Below are 25462 nucleotides of genomic sequence, written 5' to 3'. Positions count from 1 at the left end.
AGACAGACAGACAGACAGACAGACAGATAGACAAGCAGGCAGGAGGCAAGCTTACATACATACATACATACATACATACATACATACATACATACATACACACACACGCATGCATGCATACATGCATGCATACATACATACATACATGCATACATACATACATACATACATACATACATACATGCATGCACGCACACATACATACATACATACATACATACATACAACATACATACATACATGCATACATACATACATACATACATACATACATACATACACACATACATACATACATACATACATACACACATACATACATACATACATACATACATGCATACATACATACATACATACATACACACATACATACATACATACACACACACATACATACATACATACATACATACATACATACATACATACATACATACATACATACATACATACATACACACATACATACATACATACACACACACATACATACATACATTCATACATACATACATACATACACATATACATACATACATACATACATACATACATACATACATACATACACACATACATACATACATACATACATACATACATACATACATACATACATACATACACACACACATACATACATACATACATACATACATACATACATACATACATACATACATACATACACACACACACACATACATACATACATACATACATACATACATACATACATACATACATACATACACACACACATACATACATACATACATACATACATACATACATGCATACATACATACATACATACATGCATACATGCATACATACATACATACATACATACACACACACACACACACATACATACATACACACACACACACATACACACACACACACACACACACACATACATACATACATACATACATACATACATACATACATACATACATACATAACACAGAGGCAGACCAACATTTACTTTTACGTATCAAGGCTGAGTTTTCAAGACGCTGTGGTGGTCGATATATCAACACAACATTTCCGACATTGTTTATTTATGGACAACGAAAGTTGTGTTCGTGACAAACACGGCGAATACTTGTATAGTTTACCCAAACACCTTCCATTCACCACCACTGAAACCAGCGTTATGTCACTTTCTCCATCCCCACAACCATCATCACACCACCAATACCGCCGCCAGCATTTCTAGTCTGCTCGCCACCATCACCGTCACCACCAATATGAACTAATATGAACCAATAAGGAATGCTCTTCATAATCACTCAAATTGCTAGAAATAGCAGCAAAAGTATTTCTCATATCACATTGTAACTCACATTAAACGGGCAAAATTTTTGAAAAATGTAGCTCTAGATACACTATTCCTGAAAATAAAGAAGAGCTGACATCTGAAACAGCTTTAATTATAGGTCTAATCAATTCGGTGCTAATGAACGGTAAATCTACAGCATTGTTATTATACTTCACAGAGTCAGCATGAACAGAATGTTGAACTCTCAGCTCACATCAGCGGTTTCTGTGTCAAAGATCTGCTCATGTAGAGCTGCTGATCAGCACTACGCAGCAATAACATAGAATCAACGATAGAGTTCCCATGTACTCATTCATCTTGCAAGAAATAGCAAGCAAATCTCTTTCAAATCATATCCAACCATTTTAAGAAGACAGCTTACGCGGTGCATCTTGATCTACATTACCCTACTCATTCATCTATATATATCAGCTATATCTCTTTCAAATCATATCTAGTCAGATCTTAAAAGAAAGTTATATACTGCATCTTGAACAACATTATGTTATGTCTTAAATTAAAATGACCCTGGTTGAAAGGTCTTTGGTTATAAGTTTGCTACCCCATGACTGGCTGATCTGGACTTTGACAACAACTCTGTATAATCCTTTCTCTTATAGGCATAAGACCTGAAATTTGGGGGTGGGAGTGGGGAGCTGTCGATCACATCGACCCCAATACTCAAATGGTACTGGTTTCGTCGATCCCGAAAGAATGAAAAGCAAATACTTCTCGGCGGAATTTGAACTAAGAACGTGAAGATGGACGAGAATACCGCTAAACATTTTATCAGGTGTGCAAACCATTCTGCCAGTTCGCCACCTTAAACAACACTGTACAACAGCAACCCATACTATTATAAGCTATACATTAAAAAGCAATCTACCAAATCCTAGCTCGATATTTTAGGTCAATGCTTGATATTTTGAAGTAAAATTTACTTACGGTAAAGTGTCTGTTACCTTCTTATTTAACATTTGATCTGGTCGAAAATACTGCTCAAAGAATTTGAAATCCCAGTTGAAGCCATAACGAGTTTTGTAGTCCCGATTAAATTCATATTTAAACGTGTTTCTGTTGATATAATCTAGTTGACCCATAGCTAATGTCGAACGGTTTTTCATTATCTCGACAAGTAAAGGTTGCAACCTGCAAAATATATCCAAAATAGTTTGTAGTTCAGGTCTCAAGAATTTAGTTTCCACGAGGAGTTGAAAGTCTTATGTTTCGGATTAAGGTCCTTCGACGGGGGTGTGATGGTTGTAAAACAGTATGAATTATTAAATGATAGGGAGATGTGGATGAAGAGGTAATCGCATTGAATAAGGGATGTATGGAAGAGAGCCGAGAAGGAAGACATTGGTATAGGAGTAGGCAGGAGAGAAGAGTGTACGATGAGTTATCTGTTAAAGAGTCAAACAGTGACTTGAAGGCCCCAAACGGTCCAATTATAAGTGCAGTGTCAGTTAAATTTATGTTAAACACGAATACGCACAGTTACAAAGAAACGAAACAAACACGCCATCCTTTTCGGTCTGTAATATGGAGCCTTTTATAATAACTTAAATTGACTCAATCAATATAATAACATTACGCAAGAATAACATAAGCTTCATTTGTTTATGTTGCAAATAATAGAATTCTTCGCTTTTTTTTTTTTTGAATTTTTGAAGACTGTATTTTTCTTGAGAGAAGTTGTTAAACGGACAATCAGCTAAGGATTCGATGGTTCACATGTAGTCATCAGAGCTGTTCTGTGTCCAACATCAAAGCACTTAACACACATACTAAAACCATTTCAATTTAATCAAGCGATACTCACCAGTTTATATTTACTTCCATGTGACTGTCTAAAATACATACTACTTCAGCCGTAACATATTTGATCGCTTCCATGCGAGCTTTTATCAAGCCACCGCGCTCTTTTAATCGAATTAACTTCACAAGATCTGTATCAAAATGGTCTTTGATGTAAATATCCAAGTATTCCTTGTAAAATTCTGCAAATTATAAATGCACAAATATTTCAAAGAAAGCAGATTCAACGCAAAAAAATTCACCCTTTTCTATTTACTTGTTATTGGAATGTGTCTATTCTAACAGCCCTCAATATTTAACCAGTATTGAAAAGCAAAGTCGAGCGACCTGGGATTTGAATTCAAAGCACCAATGGATGCACCAAATGCAGCAAGATATTTTGATTCTGAAAATCTACCGTCTTTATATATATATATATATATATATGGCGGTGCCCCAGCATGGCCACAGCTCGTGAGCTGAAACTAGAATCAACCATATATATATATATATATATATAGTAGGGGAAGGGACTTTTCGGTTTGAACGGCAGTTTTTAACATAATTTCTAGGTAACTAAAAAATTTTAAACTTCGTATACTGGTAGAATGTATTTATAAAACATCTTTTTCTCTTGGCTTTATTGAGAAAATTCTATAGTTTCTAAGATATTTGTTGTTGTTTTTTTCTTCAATTTCTGCAATTTCAACCAATCAATGACGTCCATTGAGGTAAGCAACATTCTGTGCCGTATGAGTATGTCCATCGTTTAAGAAACGGATTGGGTTTATTTACATTTGTGAAGAAAAAAAGATACCCTTCCCCCCACACCTAACCCTAAATAACCCTAACCCTAAAACAGATTGAAACGCAATAGATCGATACTAGGGTCATAATTATGGGTGACAATTTCATATGACACTGCTAGAAAAAAACTGCCGTTCAAACCGAAAAGATCCGGGGAAAGTATAGTTAGGTTGAATAAGGGTTAAGTTTAAAAACCTCTTTTTGTTTTACAGAAATAAAGAACCTGGTGAGGACTTAGCTGCCTCTTTAAGAGAACCGTTTATACTACTTTCAAATTGATATCAAGTTGGTACAGAATTTTTTTTTAATATACGAAAAGCTTTCTATATTTTATACACCTTTTAGTAAAATTTGTGCTTCTTAGAAATATTCAGTAATACCATATTCAAGAGCAAATGATTTTGTGTTTTTATTGTTTTTATTGTTTAGCAAACTGTAGTCAAAATGGGGCAGGAAATAGATTATCCGTTTCGTTATGAGTTGTGTACTCTTCACATGTTATACTGAAGTTATTAGTGCATCAGGCGAGCTCAAGTATGATGTGAGGCGTTAGTTGCAAGTTGGCGAGAAGGTTTAGTGGAAATTTGTGTCCAACCAACACATACAGAAGCATTTGAATATATGTGTCGATATTGGCCGTATATACTCAAATCTTGGATGAAGGAGAAAAATGGAGAGGAAGACTAGTTACTTCGTTTTCTTAAAAGACGTAAGAGAAATGTTGAATCCCTTAAAATATATGAGTGAGGGGAATGTTTTTGTTAATTTTTACAGGAAAGGAAAATGTACGCCATTATTATATTGCAATGGTTGATAAAATGAATGAAGGGGGCGGGGGTAACAAGTAAAATGTTGAGATATATTCCAAGCAAAGATTTGATGTGCTCCATATTCATAATGCTAATTACTGTTAAAATATGCACACCTGAATGTGAGGACGCCATATTTTTTTCTGCTTTCCATACAACAATGTGAGAACAAGGCGTTACCTTGACAACCTTGTGTTTCGTGTTGACCTATAAGCCAACAAGCAAGAGTAGATACAAGGATGTGTTGTGGACTAACAGTAAAATTTATTTATTGGTGACAATCAGGCCTAGTAAAAGCCACCTAATTAAATATATAATTAGTCATGAAAATTAAAATGATACCAATCTAATTGCTTACTTGTGATCGCTTCAAGCAATTCACCCTTTTGTACAACAGCACTGCATGGGACAAATATAAATACATAATGTATATAGATAGGTACATACTTACATATATAAATACAAACATACGTACATACATACACATACAATACATACATATATATATATATAGGGAGAATTCGCAAACGAAAACAACAGACGAAGACAGGTGGTGTAGACAACAAACAGATGTATTAGTATAACGCTCGGGAAGTGAAAAAGTCTTTAACGTTTCCAGCCTACGCTCTTCCACAGAAAGAAACAAGGAGAGAAAATAATTTAATTATATATATATAAACTTAGGAGTGGCTGTGTGGTTAGTGGTTTGCTTACCAACCACATGGTTCTGTGTTCAGTCCCACTGCGTGGCACCTTGGGCTAGTGTCTTCTGCTATAGCCTCAGGCCGACCAAAGCCTTGTGAGTGGATTTGGTAGACGGAAACTGAAAGAAGCCCGTCGTATATGTATGTGCGTGTGTGTGTGTGTGTGTGTGTTTGTCCCCCCCAACATTGCTTGACAACAGATGCTGGTGTGTTTACGTCCCCGTAACTAAGCGGTTCGGCAAAAAGAAACAGATAGAATAATTACTAGGCTTACAAAGAATAAGTCCTGGGGTCGATTTGCTCAATTAAAGGCGGTGCTCCAGCATGGCCGCAGTCAAATGACTGAAACAAGTAAGAGAAAAAAAAGAAAGAATACCACAGATTCGCTTGTCAGTTGTTTGACCTTAACCACTTGAGTATGTCCCTGAGTGACTGACAATATGTGCATCTCTGATTATGTGCATGAGTAGTAGGGGAGCATCATCGCTATGTGTTGAGAGCATCATAGCTATGTGCTTTTTACACTTTCTAGGGGTATGCAAATAGAAAACGACTGTTGTTACCGAGGACAAAAATCGTGTTCCACGATGGAATTTTTCTGAAATGGAAAATAGTTCAAAATTCCAGAGACAGCAATAATTTGATCTAATCAAATAATTAAAAATAGAAAATAGCTTGGCACAAATTTACCCCTGTCTCCTCCCTCTCTTTCTCTCTCTTTCATCTCTCTCATATCTCTCTCTCTCTCTCTCTCATCTCTTTTCCTTTCTCTTTCTCTCCACATACACATACAGACGCGCACACGCGCACTCACACCACTTTCCTGAATAGAAACCATAAAGTCGTAATAAATCTACTGCGAGTCAGTACTTATATGAGTTCGATACTAGTTGAGCTGTTTCACTAACACTTATGCCTGATTTCTTCAACTTCCAGTCATACATCAATAGCTTGGAGAAGTGGAAAGACTGAAATCCAGAGAAAATTTATCAAGAAGACTCTATGAAAAATTCATAAGAAAAACAAGAAAAATATAAGAGAAAGAAAGTAAAAACGATGTAGTGTACTTACCCAAATCACTATTGTCGTCAACTATAATGATTTCCTTCAGTAAATTACGCGGTGTTCTATTTATAATGCTGTAAATGGTTCTTAGGAGAATACTAGGCCACTCGTTGTACACTGTGACAATGGCGGCAGCTTGTGGCATGTAACTTTCATCAAATGTTTGATTTTTGCATCTGATAGCAAAGAGTAACAAAAAGTTATATGAATTGAAACAGGGACAAGTACTTAATATACTAGTATAACAGTCACCAAATAACTGCTAGAAGAAAGGCTGGAATGTCGACTGAAGAGTCATCTCTTTATACTATATTCAATCACTGTTGCTGAGTTTTGGTCAAAACAAAGGCATTTAACACTATCGCGTTTAATGTGTGAAAAGTCTGGCTGCATCCGAAAAAAATATATATTATGAAATAAAAATAAACACAAAATTTATTAGACGAATCTGTTACCACCACGACAGTCAACTATTTAACGCCGGACACGAGTTTGATGTTGAATACATCCACGAATTTTCCGCTCAGATAGCTCTTCCCAAGATAGCTCTTCGTGCAATTCATGCCTCGTTGTAGGGTTTTTCAGTTCAACTTTATCGGCCAAAACTTTGAAAATGCCTTCATCTAAAGTTAATAATGATTCTGCTAATTCCACGTGTAAACATGTGTTGAATAGAACTCACTGAATAAATCTTAATTAACTGTGTTGTCAATTGTATGCACCTGACATATGCTAACGTGTATGCAGCCAGACTTTTCACACAGAAGATACTTAACTGTGAATAGTTACTATTGAGAATTATGTTTTAGCTTGTAGTGTTGAGCTGAAAATCCACTGTTGCAGTATGAAGAAAAGATGAAAATCATCCTTAGTATCATAAACAAATGCCATGGATTAAAAAAAGGATCGAAATTTTACTTTAGTGCAATGAACAATATTGTTCTAATTCAACTTGGCAAACATGGGAGGCATGTTTCAATCTTATTAAACCTCCTCAGCAATTTATTGCCTTCTCCATATTTCTCAAATCACTGATAAGAAAATCATTACATTGATATACGATAAATTACACGAGTAGCCATTGACAATTATTTTATTGAGTTATCTTCTGTCAAATTAAAATAATATTAGTTAATGAAATAATGTTTTCTTTTCCTACTAACTACAAAAATAATATTGATTAATTAAATTTTTCCACACTCATTACGTGTAATGAAACTAACTTGACCATTATTTTTCATGCAAACTACGGTTCTCTGTAATTACTTCAACTACAAGTATAACGTTACATGAAGGTAAGTTACATCATGTCGACTTGTTCCATAAGCATAGACTTCAACAAGCCAAAATCTCATTGGTACACAAACATGATGATCCACTGAACGCCAAAGAAGTTAATAATTATAGAATTTTAGTACTTACCCGACAGGTCTTGAATCAGGCACCATCCGGTTTAACGGTATCAGATCACTTATATATACGTTGACGTTGTATTCTTCACTCAGAATTTTCGCCTTTTCTTCCTCTTTTGGTTTTAAAATCACCCCACTTCCGTTCTCACCTTTCAAACTCAAGTTATTTTTACCATAATTATAGATAAGCGGGTTTCCAGAATTGTCTGTTTTAAGACTTAATTTTTTACTAGAGTTACTGGTAATGTTCTCTTTATTTGGGAATTCTAATTTTTGTTTTGATGATGTGGTATTCCATAGTTGTGAATGTTGATATTTGTGGAAGAGACTGAGCTGTGAATATAGCTTATTACTTTGGAATATCTTTACAGTCGCTAATATATTTACTATTACCACCAAAACAACCATTAATATCAGGTATCTAAGACGTAGTTCCATGGTTCAATAATAATGATAATAGAAAATAATGATGATAATAATAATAACAATAATAATAATAACAACAACAACAACAACAACAACAATAATAATAATAATAATAATAATAATAATAATAATGATTTCAAATATTGGCAGAGGGTCAGCAGTTTTTGAGAGGAGGGGGGGTCGATTACATTGACCCCAGGGCTCAGCTGGTACTTATTTTATCGACCCGAAAAGGATGAAAGGCAAAGTCGACCTCGACGGAATTTGAACTCGGAACGTAAAGACGGACGAAATGCTGCTAAGCATTTTTCCCGACGTGCTAACGATTCTACCAGCTCGCCGCATTAATAATAATAATAATAATAATAATAATAATGATGATGATGATGATGATGATGATGATGGTGGTGGTGGTGGTGGTGGTGGTGGTGGTGGTGGTGGTGTGGTGATGATGATGGTTTCAAATCATTGTTGCTGCTGCCTTCTTCTTCCAATCAGGACTCAGGCCATTGGCCACAAAGAATAATCTCTAATTCGAGCCTACTCTAAGCTACTAAGAGTGCGTGTGGCAACTTGAAGATCCACCCACCACATGCGATAGAATGGCGGTTGCACGGGCGCGAAAGCTACGTTGTTATCCTCATTCCATAAACGGTGGCTTTTAACGGGTGGAGAGCTGAACTATCCTGGGGTACAGACAATCTAGACTAGGGTCTGAAAGTTTACCACACCTTAGTTCCTCTGCTTTGTGGCAGAAGTAGGGGAAAAAAGAGTGAGAGAAAGTTGTGGTGAAAGAGTACAGCGGGGTTCACCACCACTCCTGGAGCTTAGGAGTTTTTGCTCAATAAACACTCCCAATGCCCGTTGTTGCTGTTGTCGTTATTGTTGTTGCTGTTGTTTCACCGCACTCTAATCTTTTGATATTAGAAGCATAATTTTTTTTCCTTCTTCAAAGAATGTAGATTTTATCGAATGATTTCACTTTGCCGTTTGACTCGTTTGACAAGAGATAAAATTGATTTTACTTGATATATCTTTATGAGTTCACCATTTGTACAGTTAGACTCTAAAAGCAATCCAGTTCATACATTATACCATTCAATCATCCATCCATTCATACTACTACTGCTACTACTACTGCTGCTACTACTACTTCTACCACTACTTCTGCTACTACTACTACTGCTACTTCTGCTACTACTGCTACTTCTACTACTACTACTACCACTACTGTCGTCAGATATAAGGTATTCGTTGTTTTAATTATTTACACCTTTTTATTTGTTGTTTTGTTTTCGTTTCCTTTCGTAAACTTTATTCTTACTTTCATCCAAAAACCTGCAAAGAAAATGAAACAGCTAAAAGGTAAAAAGAATGGAAAAAATTCCACCTAATTCATTTAAGTTTATATTTCAGATTCCAAATATTTATTTCTTCAATTAGCTTCAGATTTTAAAGAAAAACGTAAAGTAAAAGAATGTGTCTTTTATCTGTTCTTTGAGAGTCTAAGTGACGTAAATGAAGTAACTTTGCTTCATCCAGGCTTAAAAATAAAACTAGCCAACTTGGTTGACCTGGATTTTTAACTCATGCAAAGCAGTGCAACTATTGTTCTTAATTATTTGCTATCCCCGAACTCGAACGTACATGTAGAACGTTTCGCCTGCAAAAGTAGAGCGAAACCCATAAGAAGTTGAGCGCGGCAACAAGATTTTGAATGCAAACAGAAACGCTCAAATGTCACAGATTCCTCTCAGTCGATGACATTAATTCAGCAATGCTAAAAACTTGTTTAGTCCTATGTAAATATACCAACCACTTCTCCAACATCCTTTTCTGTCATCCTCACACAACTGCAATCTAGATGATGGATTTATAGTCCACATTTCCTTTTTACTACTCACAAACCCAACCTGGGTCATTTGCCCGCTCTTACTCTTGTTTTAATACATGTTACTATGTCGACAATTCTGCAACTTAATTCGTACCTGAGTCACTTTTCCATATTATGATTCACTTCGTTTGCACCTCAAAAATTTACATTGAATAAACCTACTGTAGGGTTTACTGAATATTGGCTAATACTGGCCACTCTTTGACTAATCATGTTATAAAATGTTTGCGGAATCTCCAATGCAGCAACAGCGAACCAGTCAAGGTATGTGACCTCACTTCAATTCTTCAAAACATTTCTATCTGCATTTTCGCTATTTTGGGAATTATACTGCTCTGTTGTACCTCCGTTTCTCAGTTTCTTTGTGAATAATAACTTATCTTCTACCTAACCACAACTGTCTCTGTCATTCTTAACAAACTACTGACTTCTAAAACACCATATTTTACGCTTTACGCTTGCACATACATGCGCATGCGCGCACGCACACACACAGTGAACTTCATTATTCATGTTGAACTCATAGATTTACTGCACGCAAATACACACCCATCCACTCGCCTTTTTTTGCCGATAAACTCATGCTGCTCCAACTTTACATAATACATCCACACCAGGTTACGAAAAAAAAAGGCTCTTCGCAATCACCACCCACTAACTTCTGCACATACACTCGTGTACAGCTTTGCTCACACACTCGACTCAATTTCCGCTCCCCGCCTCTCTCTCACTCTTCTCCATTACTCTCTCTCTCTCTCTTCCTCTTTCTCTCTCTCCCTCACTCGTACGCTTACGCATACTTCATACATAAACTATTTCATTTACTTCAATGTACATCCCTCTCCCACATAAACACATATATACACCCAAGAATTCATTATCCCACTTATAATGCTAACACATGCACTTCTGTGTCCACACAAACCTACACACACAAACATATACTTCGTTTCACCACTCTACCTTCTACCATGTTTGCTTCTCACGCTTAATTAATCTTAATTATTCTTTGAAATATTCACTTTTCATCTCAACCGCTTCCTGTTTACCATTCCAGGATGTAACAACTCTGAAAGAAGTATTTATTCTTTCCTCTTTGACAACTCTTTGTCTTCTCCAGCTTTCTATTTTGACAAACAATTATTGCCTGAATATTTCTCTTCTCCCATTATGTTTAATACATTGACTTCATATTTTGCTTGTTGCTTTTACTGTTTTTTTTTCGTTGTTTATGTCCTTAATTGCTATAAATAGAGACCTACATAACTTGAAGTAGACAACAAGATCAGATATCAATTTTTTGTGTCTGAGTCATCAGTAAGTCGAATTAGAGAGGTGTTTCTATTTGGTTGGTTGCTTTCTCTACTAGAAATAGCAGCCAAATTTGCCCGAAGTCAATTTTTATCACTTTAAACAAAGAAAGCCACATAAAATGGTGTAGTTCCGTCCGCCAAACCAATAAAAGAACGATTTTAAAGCATCTGAAATCTTGGGATATCTTGTGTGAAATGTTTTTGATAAAAGGCTTCTCAGTCAAGGTTAATGTGAGGCTAAGCAACATTACATATAAATAAATATTTTTATTCATCTGCAATAAATATATCTTACTCGTGATTATCTTGAAATATAAGTTGGAAAGTCATAGAGGGCCGGTTTTTGAAAGTAAGACTTGAAATGGTTCTAGGATTCCAGGTATTGATGTCACCTGAGACATCTAAGATATCTAAAATCATAGCTGACACATTTCTTATAAGTCATGAAGTGTACGCAACCAAAATGCTTCATTTAAAGTTCTTAGAGTCATTTTATAGGACATCTGCTTCAAGAGACACCAACAACAACCAGAAGCGAGCTGCCAAAGTAAAATAATCGTAACCAAAACACCAAATTCAAGAAGAAGCAACCTCACCATTGTGTAACAAACATAGAGGAAAGGATATAAAAACCTGTTACCGAAACTTCTTGCTCTCTTCAGTATTTGGTGGGCTCTGTTGTCGTAGACGACAAATGAGAGTTCTGCAACTTTTGTTGACCGACCTGCACAGATGATTTGTTTATAGCAGTCAGATGTTTTTACTGTACATTAGTCATTGACCTTCCATCAAATCGACATTGCATGTACAGATACACGGCCATGCTAAATGTCAAGAGCTCACAGAACAACATGAGACGAAGTTGTTTTAGTCAAAAACTCAACTCACCGCTCGGTGCTGTTGCAACACTCCAATCACAAGGTCACAAACTTCTCCGGTATTAATGATATCACGTATTCCTCTGTGAGCACCGTTACCTCCATCACGGGATGAGGAATTGATGGGTTATCTGAAATAAATGAAAAGTTGTGTAAAAGAAAACTTGTGACTAAAATCAAGAGTGAAGTCATTTAGACCAGATCTATCGACACTACAACTAAACGAAATCTGACTGCGATTTAACAGGTAACCATTGCTTATTTTTGCAGCCATATGGGCGCAGGAGTGGCCGTGTGGTAAGTAGCTTGCTTACGAACCACATGGTTCTGGGTTCAGTCCCACTGCGTGGCACCATTGGGCAAGTGTCTTCTACTGTAGCCTCGGGCCGACCAAAGCCTGGTGAGTGGATTTGGTAGACGGAAACTGAAAGAAGCCCGTCGTACAAATGTATGTATATGTATATGTATGTGTGTGTTTGTGTGTCTCTGTTTGTCCCCCCAACATCGCTTGACAACCGATGGTGGTCTGTTTACATCCCCGTAACTTAGCGGTTCGGCAAAAGAGACCGATAGATTAAGTATTACGCTTACAAAGAATAAGTCCTGGGGTCGATTTGCTCGACTAAAGGCAGTGCTCCAGCATGGCCACAGTGAAATGACTGAAACAAGTAAAAGAGTGTATAAAGGCACAATAACGAAGTTTGATGAGAACGCTGACAAACGAAAAAACATAATATGAAGAAGCGTGAAATGAATAACTCTCTCACTCTCATTCTCTTTCTCTTTCTCCCTCTCCTCTCTCTCTCTCTCTCTCAACCCCTTCTATAAGTTTCCCTAAGACAATCTACTGGAAATAACATTAATGGTAGAGTAAAATCTGGCCGTTGGCTAGAATAGCAACTGAACATCAAAGACAAAACATTGGTCAGGAAACTCAGTTGCCTACCAGATGTGTGTATGCAGGTGAGTTTGTGTTTGTGCGCGTGTGTGTATGTAGGTATATATGCACATATACACCTACACACTTATATAATTTCCACATATATATTTAGATATATATATATATATATATATATATATATTATATAATATATATAGGGAGAGTTTACGGAAAAAACGAAAGACGAAGACAGGTGGTGTACAAAACAAACAGATGTATTCGTATAACGCTCAGGAATAGAAAAAGTCTTTTTCGTTTCGAGCCTACGGTCTTCTACAGAAAGGGACACAGAGAAAACAAGGAGAGAAAAAATGTGTAGTGGCTAACGATCTATCATGGCGACTATACATACACACACACACATATATATATATATATATATATATATATATATATATATAATATATATATAATATATATATATATATATATATATATATTGTATAGAGGGCATTATTACACATAAATTCCACACGCTAGGAGGGACTCTTAAAGTCATAACTACCAAATATAAACAAATTGTACCAAATGCAATTCTCAAAGCGAGTCATTTAAAAACAGAGTTTAGCTCCATATCACCTGTGATTTCGCAATTAACGCGTTATACGCGTCCCTTGCTCTTCAGTGAAGCGAATCTAAAATATATGATAAATAAACAAAAGCATCATACCAGGTGGACAACCGTCGCCGTCATCGTAGTACATGGAAATGTTTACCCATCATACATTTATGTAAATGGCGGGCTCTTTTGAATTGCATTTAAAAAATAGGATAAAATCTTAATAAGAAATCTTAACAAGAAATTATCAGGTAGTTAGCGTGAAAAACCTCATAAGAGAAAAAAACTATAAATGTTTTTCTTTGAAAATATTTATCTATATTGTATAGAGGGCATTATTACACATAAATGCCACACGCTAGGAGGGACTCTTAAAGTCATAACTACCAAATAGAAACACATTGTATCTTATTAAGATTTTATCCTATTTTTTAAATATATATATAAACTTTATGACTATATTATATATATATATATATATATATATATATATATATATATATATATATATATATATATTGTACATGTAGAGGTAGGTACGTACATATATGTTTATATATATGCATATGTTCTATTTTATTAAATATATATATATATTATAATATAAGAAATGAATGTTTTTAATATAATGAACGTGAAATACAGGAAGGGACGAACACGGAACACAGACAAATCATTCGAAGCCTTCAATCTTCAGTCAGACACCGAATCATCATAGCAAATTTCGGCTGTTCAATTCTGATATTTGCTCCAACTCGGCCAGCCCCAAGAAAAAAAAAAAAAAAAAAAAAAAAAACTAAGCTGTAAGCATTAGATTTCTTGGTAGAAGACAGGAATGTGAACGCACAAGACGGATGTGAATACAGAGACGAAAACGAAATTGAAAACAATGAATAAACAAAATATATATAACGGTGGTTGTCATACGACTTTAGACCAAATGAGACAAAAACAACAACAACAACATAGCTGGCGTAGAAATAATTACCGTTTCGGTAGCGGGGACACATGTTGGTCTATTTCTTTATTACACACTAGGGGCCACGAAGAGGGAACATTACAAAACATGGGGGACATAAAACAATGCGATTAAAATTTATGATTAAATGAATGTTAAAAATGAAAAATGATAACATGAAGCGATGCTAACGGCCCCCTCCGCCAGCATCACTTACCTTTCCGTTTCCTATCACGATTCCAAGTTTTTCACCTCACCTTTCATTTCTCTCTCATATCTCTTATCATATATATCCTTCATAAATGCTGATACAATTTATACGTAGTTATATTTGCACTTGCTCATCAAAGAGCCCATGAGTTCAAAATCGAATACCGCATAGCTTCGTCCTCATACTCCTGCCATACATCGTCTTCAAAAAGCCTTCTTGCGTTCTCAGTATCCCCCTTCCCACAACAATAAAAAGTAGGGTGGGTGGTATGGGGTGGGTTGGGGGCTTCGCACAGTTTTTCCTTTTCTTTCCTTTTCTCTTCTTTCTGCCCTCCTCACACTCTTTTTGCATCTCCTCCTCCTCTGTCATTTCCCTTTCCGTCTGCTTCTCTTTAATTTCTTTTCTTTTGGGCTCCTCTTTTGGAGTTTCCTCAACGATTCCTTTTCTCTTGGTGGGGGAGGGCAGAAGGCTCTTATGTGGCCCTCAGGCCACATTGTAACTTTGTAAAACGTGGAGCTCTGCCCTCCACCCACACTCTCATAATCACGTCTCCCAATTTAATGCTCTCCGCCAGGTCCACCAGTACCTCGCTCTCCGCCTGCACGTTCAGCTCCACTATTACGCCCTCCAGCCCTCGGTCTTGACCGAGGCATGGAGAATATCTACTTTCTCCTCGTGGCCGCTGATCACAGCCGCCACAATCCACTCAGCTCCACGTTTGGTGGCACTCCCTCCACCCTTATCGTGTGTGTTCCTTATTAAGTACATAGGTAAAAGTGGTTACCCTTTCTGACTTCACCGCCTTCACCGCCATCCTCCTCGCTGCAGTCTCACTTTTAAAAATGCACCACTACAGTACCGTACTTCGATCCTCGAGTCAGGAAAATGATTTCCTCCTCCGATCTTCTCAGGGCCTCCTCTATCCATTCCATGTTTACGATCTCTATTTTCTTCTTTCGTTCACGAAAACACCTGTAAATTATGGTCCTCTTATTTGTACCATTCCTTTCTCTTTGGTGGTGGTTCCGTTTCCACCTCGCCGCTGTCCTTCCTCATATACCTCTGGAAACCTGGCAATTTTCTAGGTTTATTTCTGTTTCCTGTTCCGTCTTCTTTTTGCAACTCCTGCGTACGGTTTCTGTTTTTTTTTTTTCTCCACATTTTTTACATCACCGATTTGTCGTCTTCAGAGTTCGATGTCTCCGACAAGCTCTCAAATATCCATTCTTCCTCCGACTCCTCCACTATGGAGTGGTCATCCATCTTCCTCCCGCCTGACAGGCCAAAACGGCGTCAAAACAGAAAAAGTTGTAACGCGCAGAACCAGTGGAACGCGAAACCGCTTTAACGCCGTTCAAAAATTTCCACAACAACAACAACAATTCTTTTTGATCTTTTTTACCGAATTTTACGAGCGTAAAAAAAACACGACCGAACTCAAACTGACGAACAGACAACTGATCCGCGGGGACACATGTTGGTCGAGATACGAAGGCAAACAGAAATGGTTTTAGAAGCAGCAGGTCGCAGGAGAGAGAGGAAAGAGAGAACAGAGAGAGAGGGAATCAAAGAGGGTGGAAGGCAGGGGACAGAATCAGTGACCAAGAGAAAAGGAGAAAGAAGGGATTAAGGAGGATGGGAAAGAGGGGAGGAGGATGGGAGGAAGAGAGGGGAAGAATCGGAGGGCGCCAAAATGTTTGGTGAAGAAGCAATGGCGGGTAGAAAAGACAGTGTATAGAAGTCGTGCAGGGTTTTAAAATTGGACAAAACAAAAGGGAGGGTGCAAGTAACGCCGCAATAATATAAGAATGATGTTTTTATATATAATGAACGTGAAATACAGGAAGGGACGAACACGGAACACAGACAAATCATTCGAAGCCTTCAATCTTCAGTCAGACACCGAATCATCATAGCAAATTTCGGCTGTTCAATTCTGATTATATATATATATATATATATATATAATATATATATTATATATATATATATGTGTATGTATGTAGTATGTATGTATGTATGTATGTATGTATGTATGTATGTACATACTTATCGTAATATATAAAAGTTCAGGATTCGAATGAATTAGGCACCTAAACTGTAAAGCACCAAGTTCGGTCAAAGAAATAGCAATCGTGTACAAAACAATATTAGAGGAACATATGCGTACATACCGAAGTGCAGACGGATTAATATTCTAGTACCATACACGATCACAGGCGCCCGACGGGATATGCCATGAGTTTCATGGATGTACCTCAGAATACACCCTGTACCAGATCCTTTTTTCTTACATTGTGTAATAACACTATCTATCAATTAAAAAATTCGTTTGAAAACAGTTATCCATCTGTTGTTATTTGTTTATCAATAAATATATATATATATATGTAATGGCAGAGGATTTTATTTGTAATGATAAAGTTTTTAGTTGAAGTCGATCGAGGGTCACCAAATTATTGCGGTTGAAATTGATTTGGTAAACAATGTTATGAAATGACGATACCAGCTGTTGTAAACTGTTTTGTTATTATGGTTGCATACTGTCAGATGTGAAGTTGTAAAATGTGAAATATGAACAATGCATGACGTTGTAAGAAAGTAGTCATTTACCGTTACATTACACAACCTTGCCTCGACGGACACGTTGATAAATCAAAAAGCATGCGATGTAAAGTTTGTGTTTGGGTTCTCTTCATTGTTTAGTAGTAATTGCTGAGACAGATAGAATGATGTTATAAGAGAACAGAATTAGAGCTAGAGAGAATGGTAGGGTGTTGTCTCACAGTTGCTTTCTCCCTCTGACCAAGGTTGGTCAGCCAGACCTCGTTGAGTTGTCACCGGTTGGTGACTAACTGGTTTTTGTTTGGGATGTGCTTGCTTATATTAAGATCCAGAAGGATAGATATATCATTGAGAACAATAGATTTAGTTGGTGGTCTTGTTATCTATTCTAGTATTGAAGTAGAAGAGGTTAGAAAGGTTCAAGTAGTGAAGACATTATTTTAGCCTAGCTAAAGGCATCTGGAAATGTAAAAACTGCTGTCAGAGAAAAACCATTGTTCCATCGTGGGAAAAGTTCTAGTGTTTATCGTATATAAAAGTTCTTATAGTATATTCTATATATATATATATATACTATAATATAAAAATATGCGTGAGTATTCGTGAATATGTGTATATGTGTATCTATATATGTATTTGGTTTCCATTTTCTAAAATAAATGCCTGAAAATGCATATATATTTTTATATAAGTGTACATAATTCCCTCTTGGGAAAGAACATATGGTAACGCGTTTCCAGATATTGCAATGTATTCCTATAGAGATGAAGAAATTGAATATTTTGGTGAGCGACAGAGAAACTAACTCACAAGTTTATTGTGGGAAAATATGACAGCTGGTAGGGTTGAAAAGGATAGATTTTAGAGGAGGTTTACCAATGTGTATAGTGTGGAATTTCGACTGCAGAGTAAGCAGCGAAGGTGAAACCGTTCTCTAGGGGAGCACTGCTTACACAACTGTCATAGTTGAGAAATGAAATACATTCGGATTCCGGTCAGAAGGAATAACTGCAGTTTACGAGACGATGATTTGAGAGGCATCTTTTATGGTGAGGATAGCTGACTTGAAGAGATGTGGTATTCAGTAAATGCTGCCTAGTTTTTGCAGATGGGTGAATTTTTCCGACATTGTAGTCCTTTACCCCTGAGTTACTAAAGTGCTATGTGCATTTGGAATACATGCGGTTGTGAGTATTTGTTGCGTGTGGAATGTGAAGAAATAGACCGTAGAGGATTATTTCAGCTATTTGCCTAACTGTTTCTGATGGGGCAGGAGTGATGCAGCCAGAATAGTAAGCTTTAAACTAGTAGAGTTCCAATCAGCTGGAAGCGGACTTGAAGAAGCATTTCTCGAGTTAGAAGCCATTGTGAGTTGAATATAAACAAATAAAATTATTCTGTAAATAATATTTTATAAGCTTAAAACTTATAAACGATCACTGTGTATCAACTAACGAAAATACTCTAATGTTGGGGCATATAAGCCCTCGATGGAAAAAAAAGTGGGTTTTCTGTACGCAAGCTTTTAGCTTATAAAATAGTATTATTATTTGCAGAATTGTCACCCATCACTGCTTCTGAAATAATTGCAAAAACATGTTTGTTTTAAAGAAATATAATTAAGTTTTAAAATGTCTTTAAACAAGTGACAGACCTCATATCATTACCCGGAGTGCTTGTGGGCTTCCATTACATTCCAGAAGGGTTTCTGCACAAATCTATAGAAAAAGGAACACTTTTTCTTTGTTTGCCTTGGTAAAAAAATCCAGAATTCTTGGGGAGTTTTTGTAGCAGGTTCGACCATGACAAACACAAGAACAGTAATAGTAATAACTTTATAACTTAGACACTGCTACAGATGCATGAGAAAGGTATACGGTAATATCATTGCAACCAATGCTTGACTGATGGACGATGTTGATGATGATGATGATGATGATGATGATGATGATGATGATGAGGCAATATTGTCTATACAAAATTAAATAGTTTGTGCTTAGCTAATATATATATATATATATATATATATATATATATATATAATATATACATATAAATACATATATATATATATAGAGAGAGAGGGAGAGAGAGGGAGAGAGAAATATGCCTTTTGTGTTCATTCCAGCCGTTTAATTGCTATTTTGTGCTTGCATATACCCATACGACGAGCAGAGCAGTACATAACTACATATCTCCTCAACTTCACTTGAACTGTGATTGGCTATTTCACTGGACTTGCTATATTCACAAAACATGTTTGATTCATTCATCTTATGCAAAGAGAGCTCGTATTTTTCTATATTTTTTAAAGGTGACTAAGTAAATATTGATATGAACTAAATCTCTCCCCTTAAGATAGCTGGTCTTTTGCCTTTATTTATATTATTATTATTATTATTATTATTATTATTATTATTATTATTATTATTATTATTATTATTATTACTACTATTATTATTATTTTATCTTTGACTTTTGCTTTGCATTTGTACAAGTTGGCTCCAAGTCTCACCCAGAGACCTCAAGAGACAACAAGTTGGAAGTTCATGTTGGTGTTATGCCTAGGGTGCCATATATTTGGTTTTATACATAGTGTTATTCTAGAGAATGTTTAAGAAACCATAAGAAAATTATATTTGTTTTAAAACTTGAGATTACATAGAAAGTATTTTACGTAGGATGTGGGCAGTTCCCATGAGCACTATCTTTTGAATCTCTGCCATTTTGGGGTTTCCTGGTATATGAGCTAGGTAGCAATCAGCCCCTTTTGCTATCATTCCCAGGGCACCTATGACAACAGGTATTGTTTTAGTCTTCAGGTTCCACATTTTGCTAATTTCTATTTCAAGATCTGTATACTTGCTCAGTTTTTGGTAGGTCTTGACAGATACGTTTATATCGATTGGGACAGTCATTTCAATCATGTTTTTTGTCTGAAGTCTTTCAATAGGATGTCTGGCCTATTTGCATCTATCTTTCTGTCAGTTTGAAAGGTGAAGTTCTAGAGGAGTGAGATGTGATCATTTTCAAGCACTGACGGTGGTTTCTGTTCCCACCAGTTTTTATCATGAGGCAAGTGCACGCTTTTGCAAATTACCCAGTGAATATATTATGCAGCTCTATCATGCCTGTTGAGATACTCTGTAGGCGCAAGAAGACTGCACTTGGAGACAACATGATCAATGGCTTCATTTTGTTGTTGATATACACGACATGTTGGGCTACTGCCGTTCTTTAATATGTTGGCCTGGTAGTTCCTTGTATGTAGGCATTGATCTTGGTCTGCTATGATAAACCCTTCTGTTTCAGATTTTAAGCCAGAGGCCATTGGCCATTGATGGGTAAGGGCTTCGTCAACAGCAGTTTTAGCACGGGCTTTCATGCGCTTAGCTTTTTCTGCACTTGTTTCTCGTGTGTCTAATTTCGGAATTTGTTGTATTTGGAATCCATTTAGATATTCCTTTGCCTGTTTTGTTACTGAGTATGATGCTTTCTTGTTTTCATGTTTTGAGACAAGTTTTAACATCCAGTCCTCTGAGTTTTTCAGGTAGGTGTCTAGGCCAATTGTGGCAATCTTCATTGCTAATGCCAATTGTAAAAGTCCACGGCCTCCCTCTTTTCTTGGCAGATAAAGTAGTTCTATATCTGCCTTGGGGTGGTGCATTGTATGTATTGTCAACAGTTTTCGTATTTTTCTGTCAAGATTACATATTTCAGTAATTGACCAGTTAATAATATTGAAACTGTAAGTCACGACTGGTATGGTTAAAGCATTGATCGCTTCGATCCTGTTTCTCGCTTTCAGCTCTGTCTTGAGTATTGCTCTCACCCTGCGATAACATTCTCTCCTTATCCTTTCCTTCATCACTGAATGCCTGATTCCGTCCCCTTCAAGTACCCCTAGGTATTTGTCGCTCTCCGCTGGGTCTAACTCTTTTATGACATTCTGCTGGTCAAGGTTAACGTTAGATGTTTCTGTCATTTTTCCTTTGATAAAGGTAGCTTTTACACATTTATCGAGACCAAATTGCATTCTGATGTCATCACTGAATTGTTTAACAATCGCTAGTAAGACCATGAGTTGTTGGTCATTTCTTGCAAAGAGTTTTAAATCATCCATGTAAATGAGATGATTTATATTTTTATCAAATATTTTATAACCGTACTGTGCATCATTGAGCAATTTTGAGAGAAGTATTAGGGCTAGACAATAGAGGAGGGGTGATAGTGAGTCACCCTGGAAAATGCCACATGAAATTCTTACATCACTAGCATTTAGAGATTCATTGTCACTGTTCAAAGTCAGAGTGGTTCTCCATGATCTTATACTTACAGACAAAAAGTTTCGCAGTGTAGATGCTATTTTATACATTTCCAGACATTTCTTAATCCAGCTATGTGATAGACTATCAAAAGCTTTTTTATAGTCTATCCAGGTATTGACAAGTTTTTGTGTCGTTTGTGACAATTATTATTATCATCATCATCATCATCATCATCATCATCATCATCATCATCATTATTATTATTATCATTGAAGGCGTCGCATAGTATCCAATATTGTGATGTTGTTGATTCAAGATATTGTGTCTACCGGGGTTTTGTACTGTCTGTCAATTCACATCAAGGACCTCAGACTGACAGTACTTTACGCAATATGCGTGCAGTTCCACGTAAATCCGATTTTTACAATGCACCTATATTGACAATATGGGGGCCTTAGAGTCAGTTAATTTGAGAACGATGGACCGAACTAAGGCTTTTAAAAAATACATTAAACATGACATGATGCAGTAAATTCCGAAGGGAAAACAGCTGCAGACACGATGCTAAGGCAGAGCTGAAAAAGTTGGGACCCGACTGAAGTAAAAGAGACAGTTCAGAGCCGAGTACAGCCGTAAGAAGTGATTTGGGCACGGAATTACACTATTATATGTGTGTGTGTATATATATATATATATATGTATGTATATATGTATATTTATATATATGTGTGTGTGTGTGTGTGTATATATATATATACAATATGTGACCTCGTGAGTACCACAGGCGATCTTTTTTTCCTCTGCCTTCCCTTCTCTGGATCTTTCCTTCTCCTATGTTTCCGACGAAGAGCTCCGCTCGAAACGTTAAACCCTCCTTCTTCCCTTCTTTCCTGAGCGTCCAATAATACTTTATTTGTTCCACGTCCCCGCGTTGTTGTGCTTTTTTGGTTTTTTTTTTGTGTTTTCTTGTTTGGATTAACTTTATATATATATATATATATATATATATATATATAATTGATCAAAATAAAAACATGATACGAAGGATTCAGCGTGGTACATATGTTTCGGGCTTTTATTAGACAGATTTATAACAATGCATAATGTATGTCTGTGGCCTTCTTCAGCCGCGCACAACAGCTTCCACAAGGACATGTGTTACATCAAAAATTCTTGGTTGGGGATGCAAATCCTCATTCGCGTACGACATAATGCGGCAGCAGCATAGATTGAAACGTCCATCTCTTCTTCTCTCAATGTAGAATGAGGAAATTTGGATGTTGAAGTAATGTAAATAAATAAATACATATATAGACGTGAAGCGGAGGGCGCGAATTCAGGACGAGGGATAAAAAAATGTATAAAGAGTGTAAGTTTAGAAAAAATATAAAATGTAGAGTATAAAGATATAAAGGGATATAAGGAGATATAAGGAGATGTAAAGGGGGTATAAAGAATATAAAGAAATATAAAGAAATATAAATAAATGTAAAGGCATAAGGTTATAAAGTAAAAATAGAAATAGAAATAAAAGTAAAAAGTAAAAAAATAAAATAAAAATAGGAATAAACATGATAAAAATGTAAAAAAATATAAAGATAAGGGATGTATAGAGGTTACGGACAAACATGGTGGCAGGAGATTGATAAAATTAGTTGTAGAAGTTTTGGGTGGTGTCAATAATCAACAGTTTCGTCTGGGGGACCTAATGTGTTGTAAATCAGAGCTGTTGAGCGTTTAATCTGGTTCTTTGAATCAATTGGTCATCTAGTACATACTACCATCATGGATGCATACACCCATATACACGCGTACATATACGCCTCCAAGCCTATAAGCATACACACGCACTCACGTGTAAACATGTACATAAACACACACACACCCACGCGCGTACATATACATACATACAACAGAATATCCGCATGTATACACGGACATTATACGTGTACACACCCATATGTACATACGTGCGCCCATCCCTACATACACATACGCATATGCCCACGCTTCCAGGTTTAGATATAAGGTATTAAAGGATGTATATAAGGACGTATGTAAAGAATCACACACTCACGTCTACACGTGCATGCACACACGGCTGTGTGTCCATATGTGCGTGCACATATACACTTACATACACACACAGAGACATACGCGCATATGGGTATAACTATAAGATATTAAAAGATGTATACAAATAGGTGTAAACATATGAATATAAGAAAACGTAAAAAAAATGCGGGGTATGTACATCCAGACGTAGATGTTTACTCGTACATATGTACATATATGTATACGTATACATACGTACACGGACGCTCGTATAATCATAAAGTGGATCCATAGGTAAGTAAATAAGGGGATAAGCAAAAAAAAAAAAAATAGACATATATAGAGATATAAAGCGATAAGTTAGGGGTAAGAATGAGGGTAAGGGTTAAAAATTAGAAATAAAAGTAAGAAAACAGTATAAAAATAAGAAATACAATGTAGAAGTTAGAAATGAAATATAAAAATTATAAAATTATAAGAGTTAAGATAAGGGATGAAAATAAAAAATGAGAATAAATCGAAGTAGTAGAATAAAAGTAAAAAAATAAAAGTAAAAATAAAATAAAATAAAATAAAAATATAATTGGTAAAGCTTAACATGAGATGAAGGTGGTTGAAAGTTAGAGGTGTGTGTTAAAGGTGCCCACGTAGGGGCGGGCGGGGGGAACTGAAAATTGGAAGGGTGGGAAGTGGAGTTTGGCGGTGTGCGTTCAACATCCGAGTTAGAAATGTGAAAGGGTATAGATATAGGGAAATAAAGAGACTATATAGGAAGGATAGGGTGTAGGAGAAGAAATATGTAGGGAAAAGAAGACATATATGGGAGACAAAATTTGTATATATAGGAGAAAATGCAGGGAAACGTATATGCACATACACACACCCCCCACACACACACGCACATATATATATAATATATATATATATATAATATACATATACGTACACATATGTGCACATACATATATATATACGCACACATATACGCATATACACGCACATATAGGAAAGCGGGATGTGCTGGAGCCGACAGGTTGCACCGGGTGGGAGGAAATTGCATGGGGGAGTTGGTATAATAACCTAAGCTTTGTAGTATTTGAAAGTATTAATAAGTTTGTGTATACAGGATGGTTTGAACTCTGACCTTTTGTTAATAAGATTGTGTTTGTCTTTGAATTTCAAGATGTTCAGGAGTTCTACACAACATAGTTGGCATCCTGCTCTATTATTTAAATAAGGTGCAGCTGATCCGATGATGGACCACCTGAGTTTGAAGCCTATGCATTTGTCTTTTAATTCCCAAATTCTTTTAGAAAGGGAGGTGCTATATATATATATATATATGTATATATATTTATATTTATATTTATATATATATTTATATATATGTGTATATGTTCACATATTTATAATGGCTTACATATACCCTCTACGTTTAGGCGTGTGTTGGCTTTGATGAGGGAGTATT

The 25462-nt window shown here is 36.2% G+C and overlaps 1 protein-coding gene and 1 long non-coding RNA gene across 2 annotated transcripts in view; both read right to left on the bottom strand.

Moving 5' to 3' along the window:
• The window catches only part of LOC115220615 (polypeptide N-acetylgalactosaminyltransferase 13-like), a 35302-nt gene extending 26860 nt beyond the window's left edge, over positions 1–8442 (bottom strand). The window contains exons 1-4 of the mRNA XM_029790762.2: positions 7938–8442; positions 6522–6691; positions 3156–3333; positions 2279–2482 (exon numbers count right to left, since the gene is read on the bottom strand). Coding sequence (XP_029646622.2) covers positions 2279–2482; positions 3156–3333; positions 6522–6691; positions 7938–8365 — 980 coding nt within the window. The 5' untranslated portion in view covers positions 8366–8442. The remainder of the gene's footprint in view (positions 1–2278; positions 2483–3155; positions 3334–6521; positions 6692–7937) is intronic.
• Positions 8443–9222: 780 nt separating this feature from the next.
• LOC118766516 lies at positions 9223–13057 on the bottom strand. Its single transcript, XR_005002452.1, has 3 exons — positions 13030–13057; positions 12449–12569; positions 9223–9691 (listed from the first exon to the last, which is right to left on the bottom strand). It is a non-coding gene; the product is annotated as an uncharacterized LOC118766516 (long non-coding RNA).
• Positions 13058–25462: the final 12405 nt, after the last annotated feature.

This window comes from Octopus sinensis, linkage group LG16 (genome assembly GCF_006345805.1).
Source record: "Octopus sinensis linkage group LG16, ASM634580v1, whole genome shotgun sequence".
NCBI classification, from domain to species: domain Eukaryota; kingdom Metazoa; phylum Mollusca; class Cephalopoda; order Octopoda; family Octopodidae; genus Octopus; species Octopus sinensis.
The sequence above is the reverse complement of the archived record's forward strand: the minus strand, read 5'-3'. Positions and strand labels throughout refer to the sequence as shown.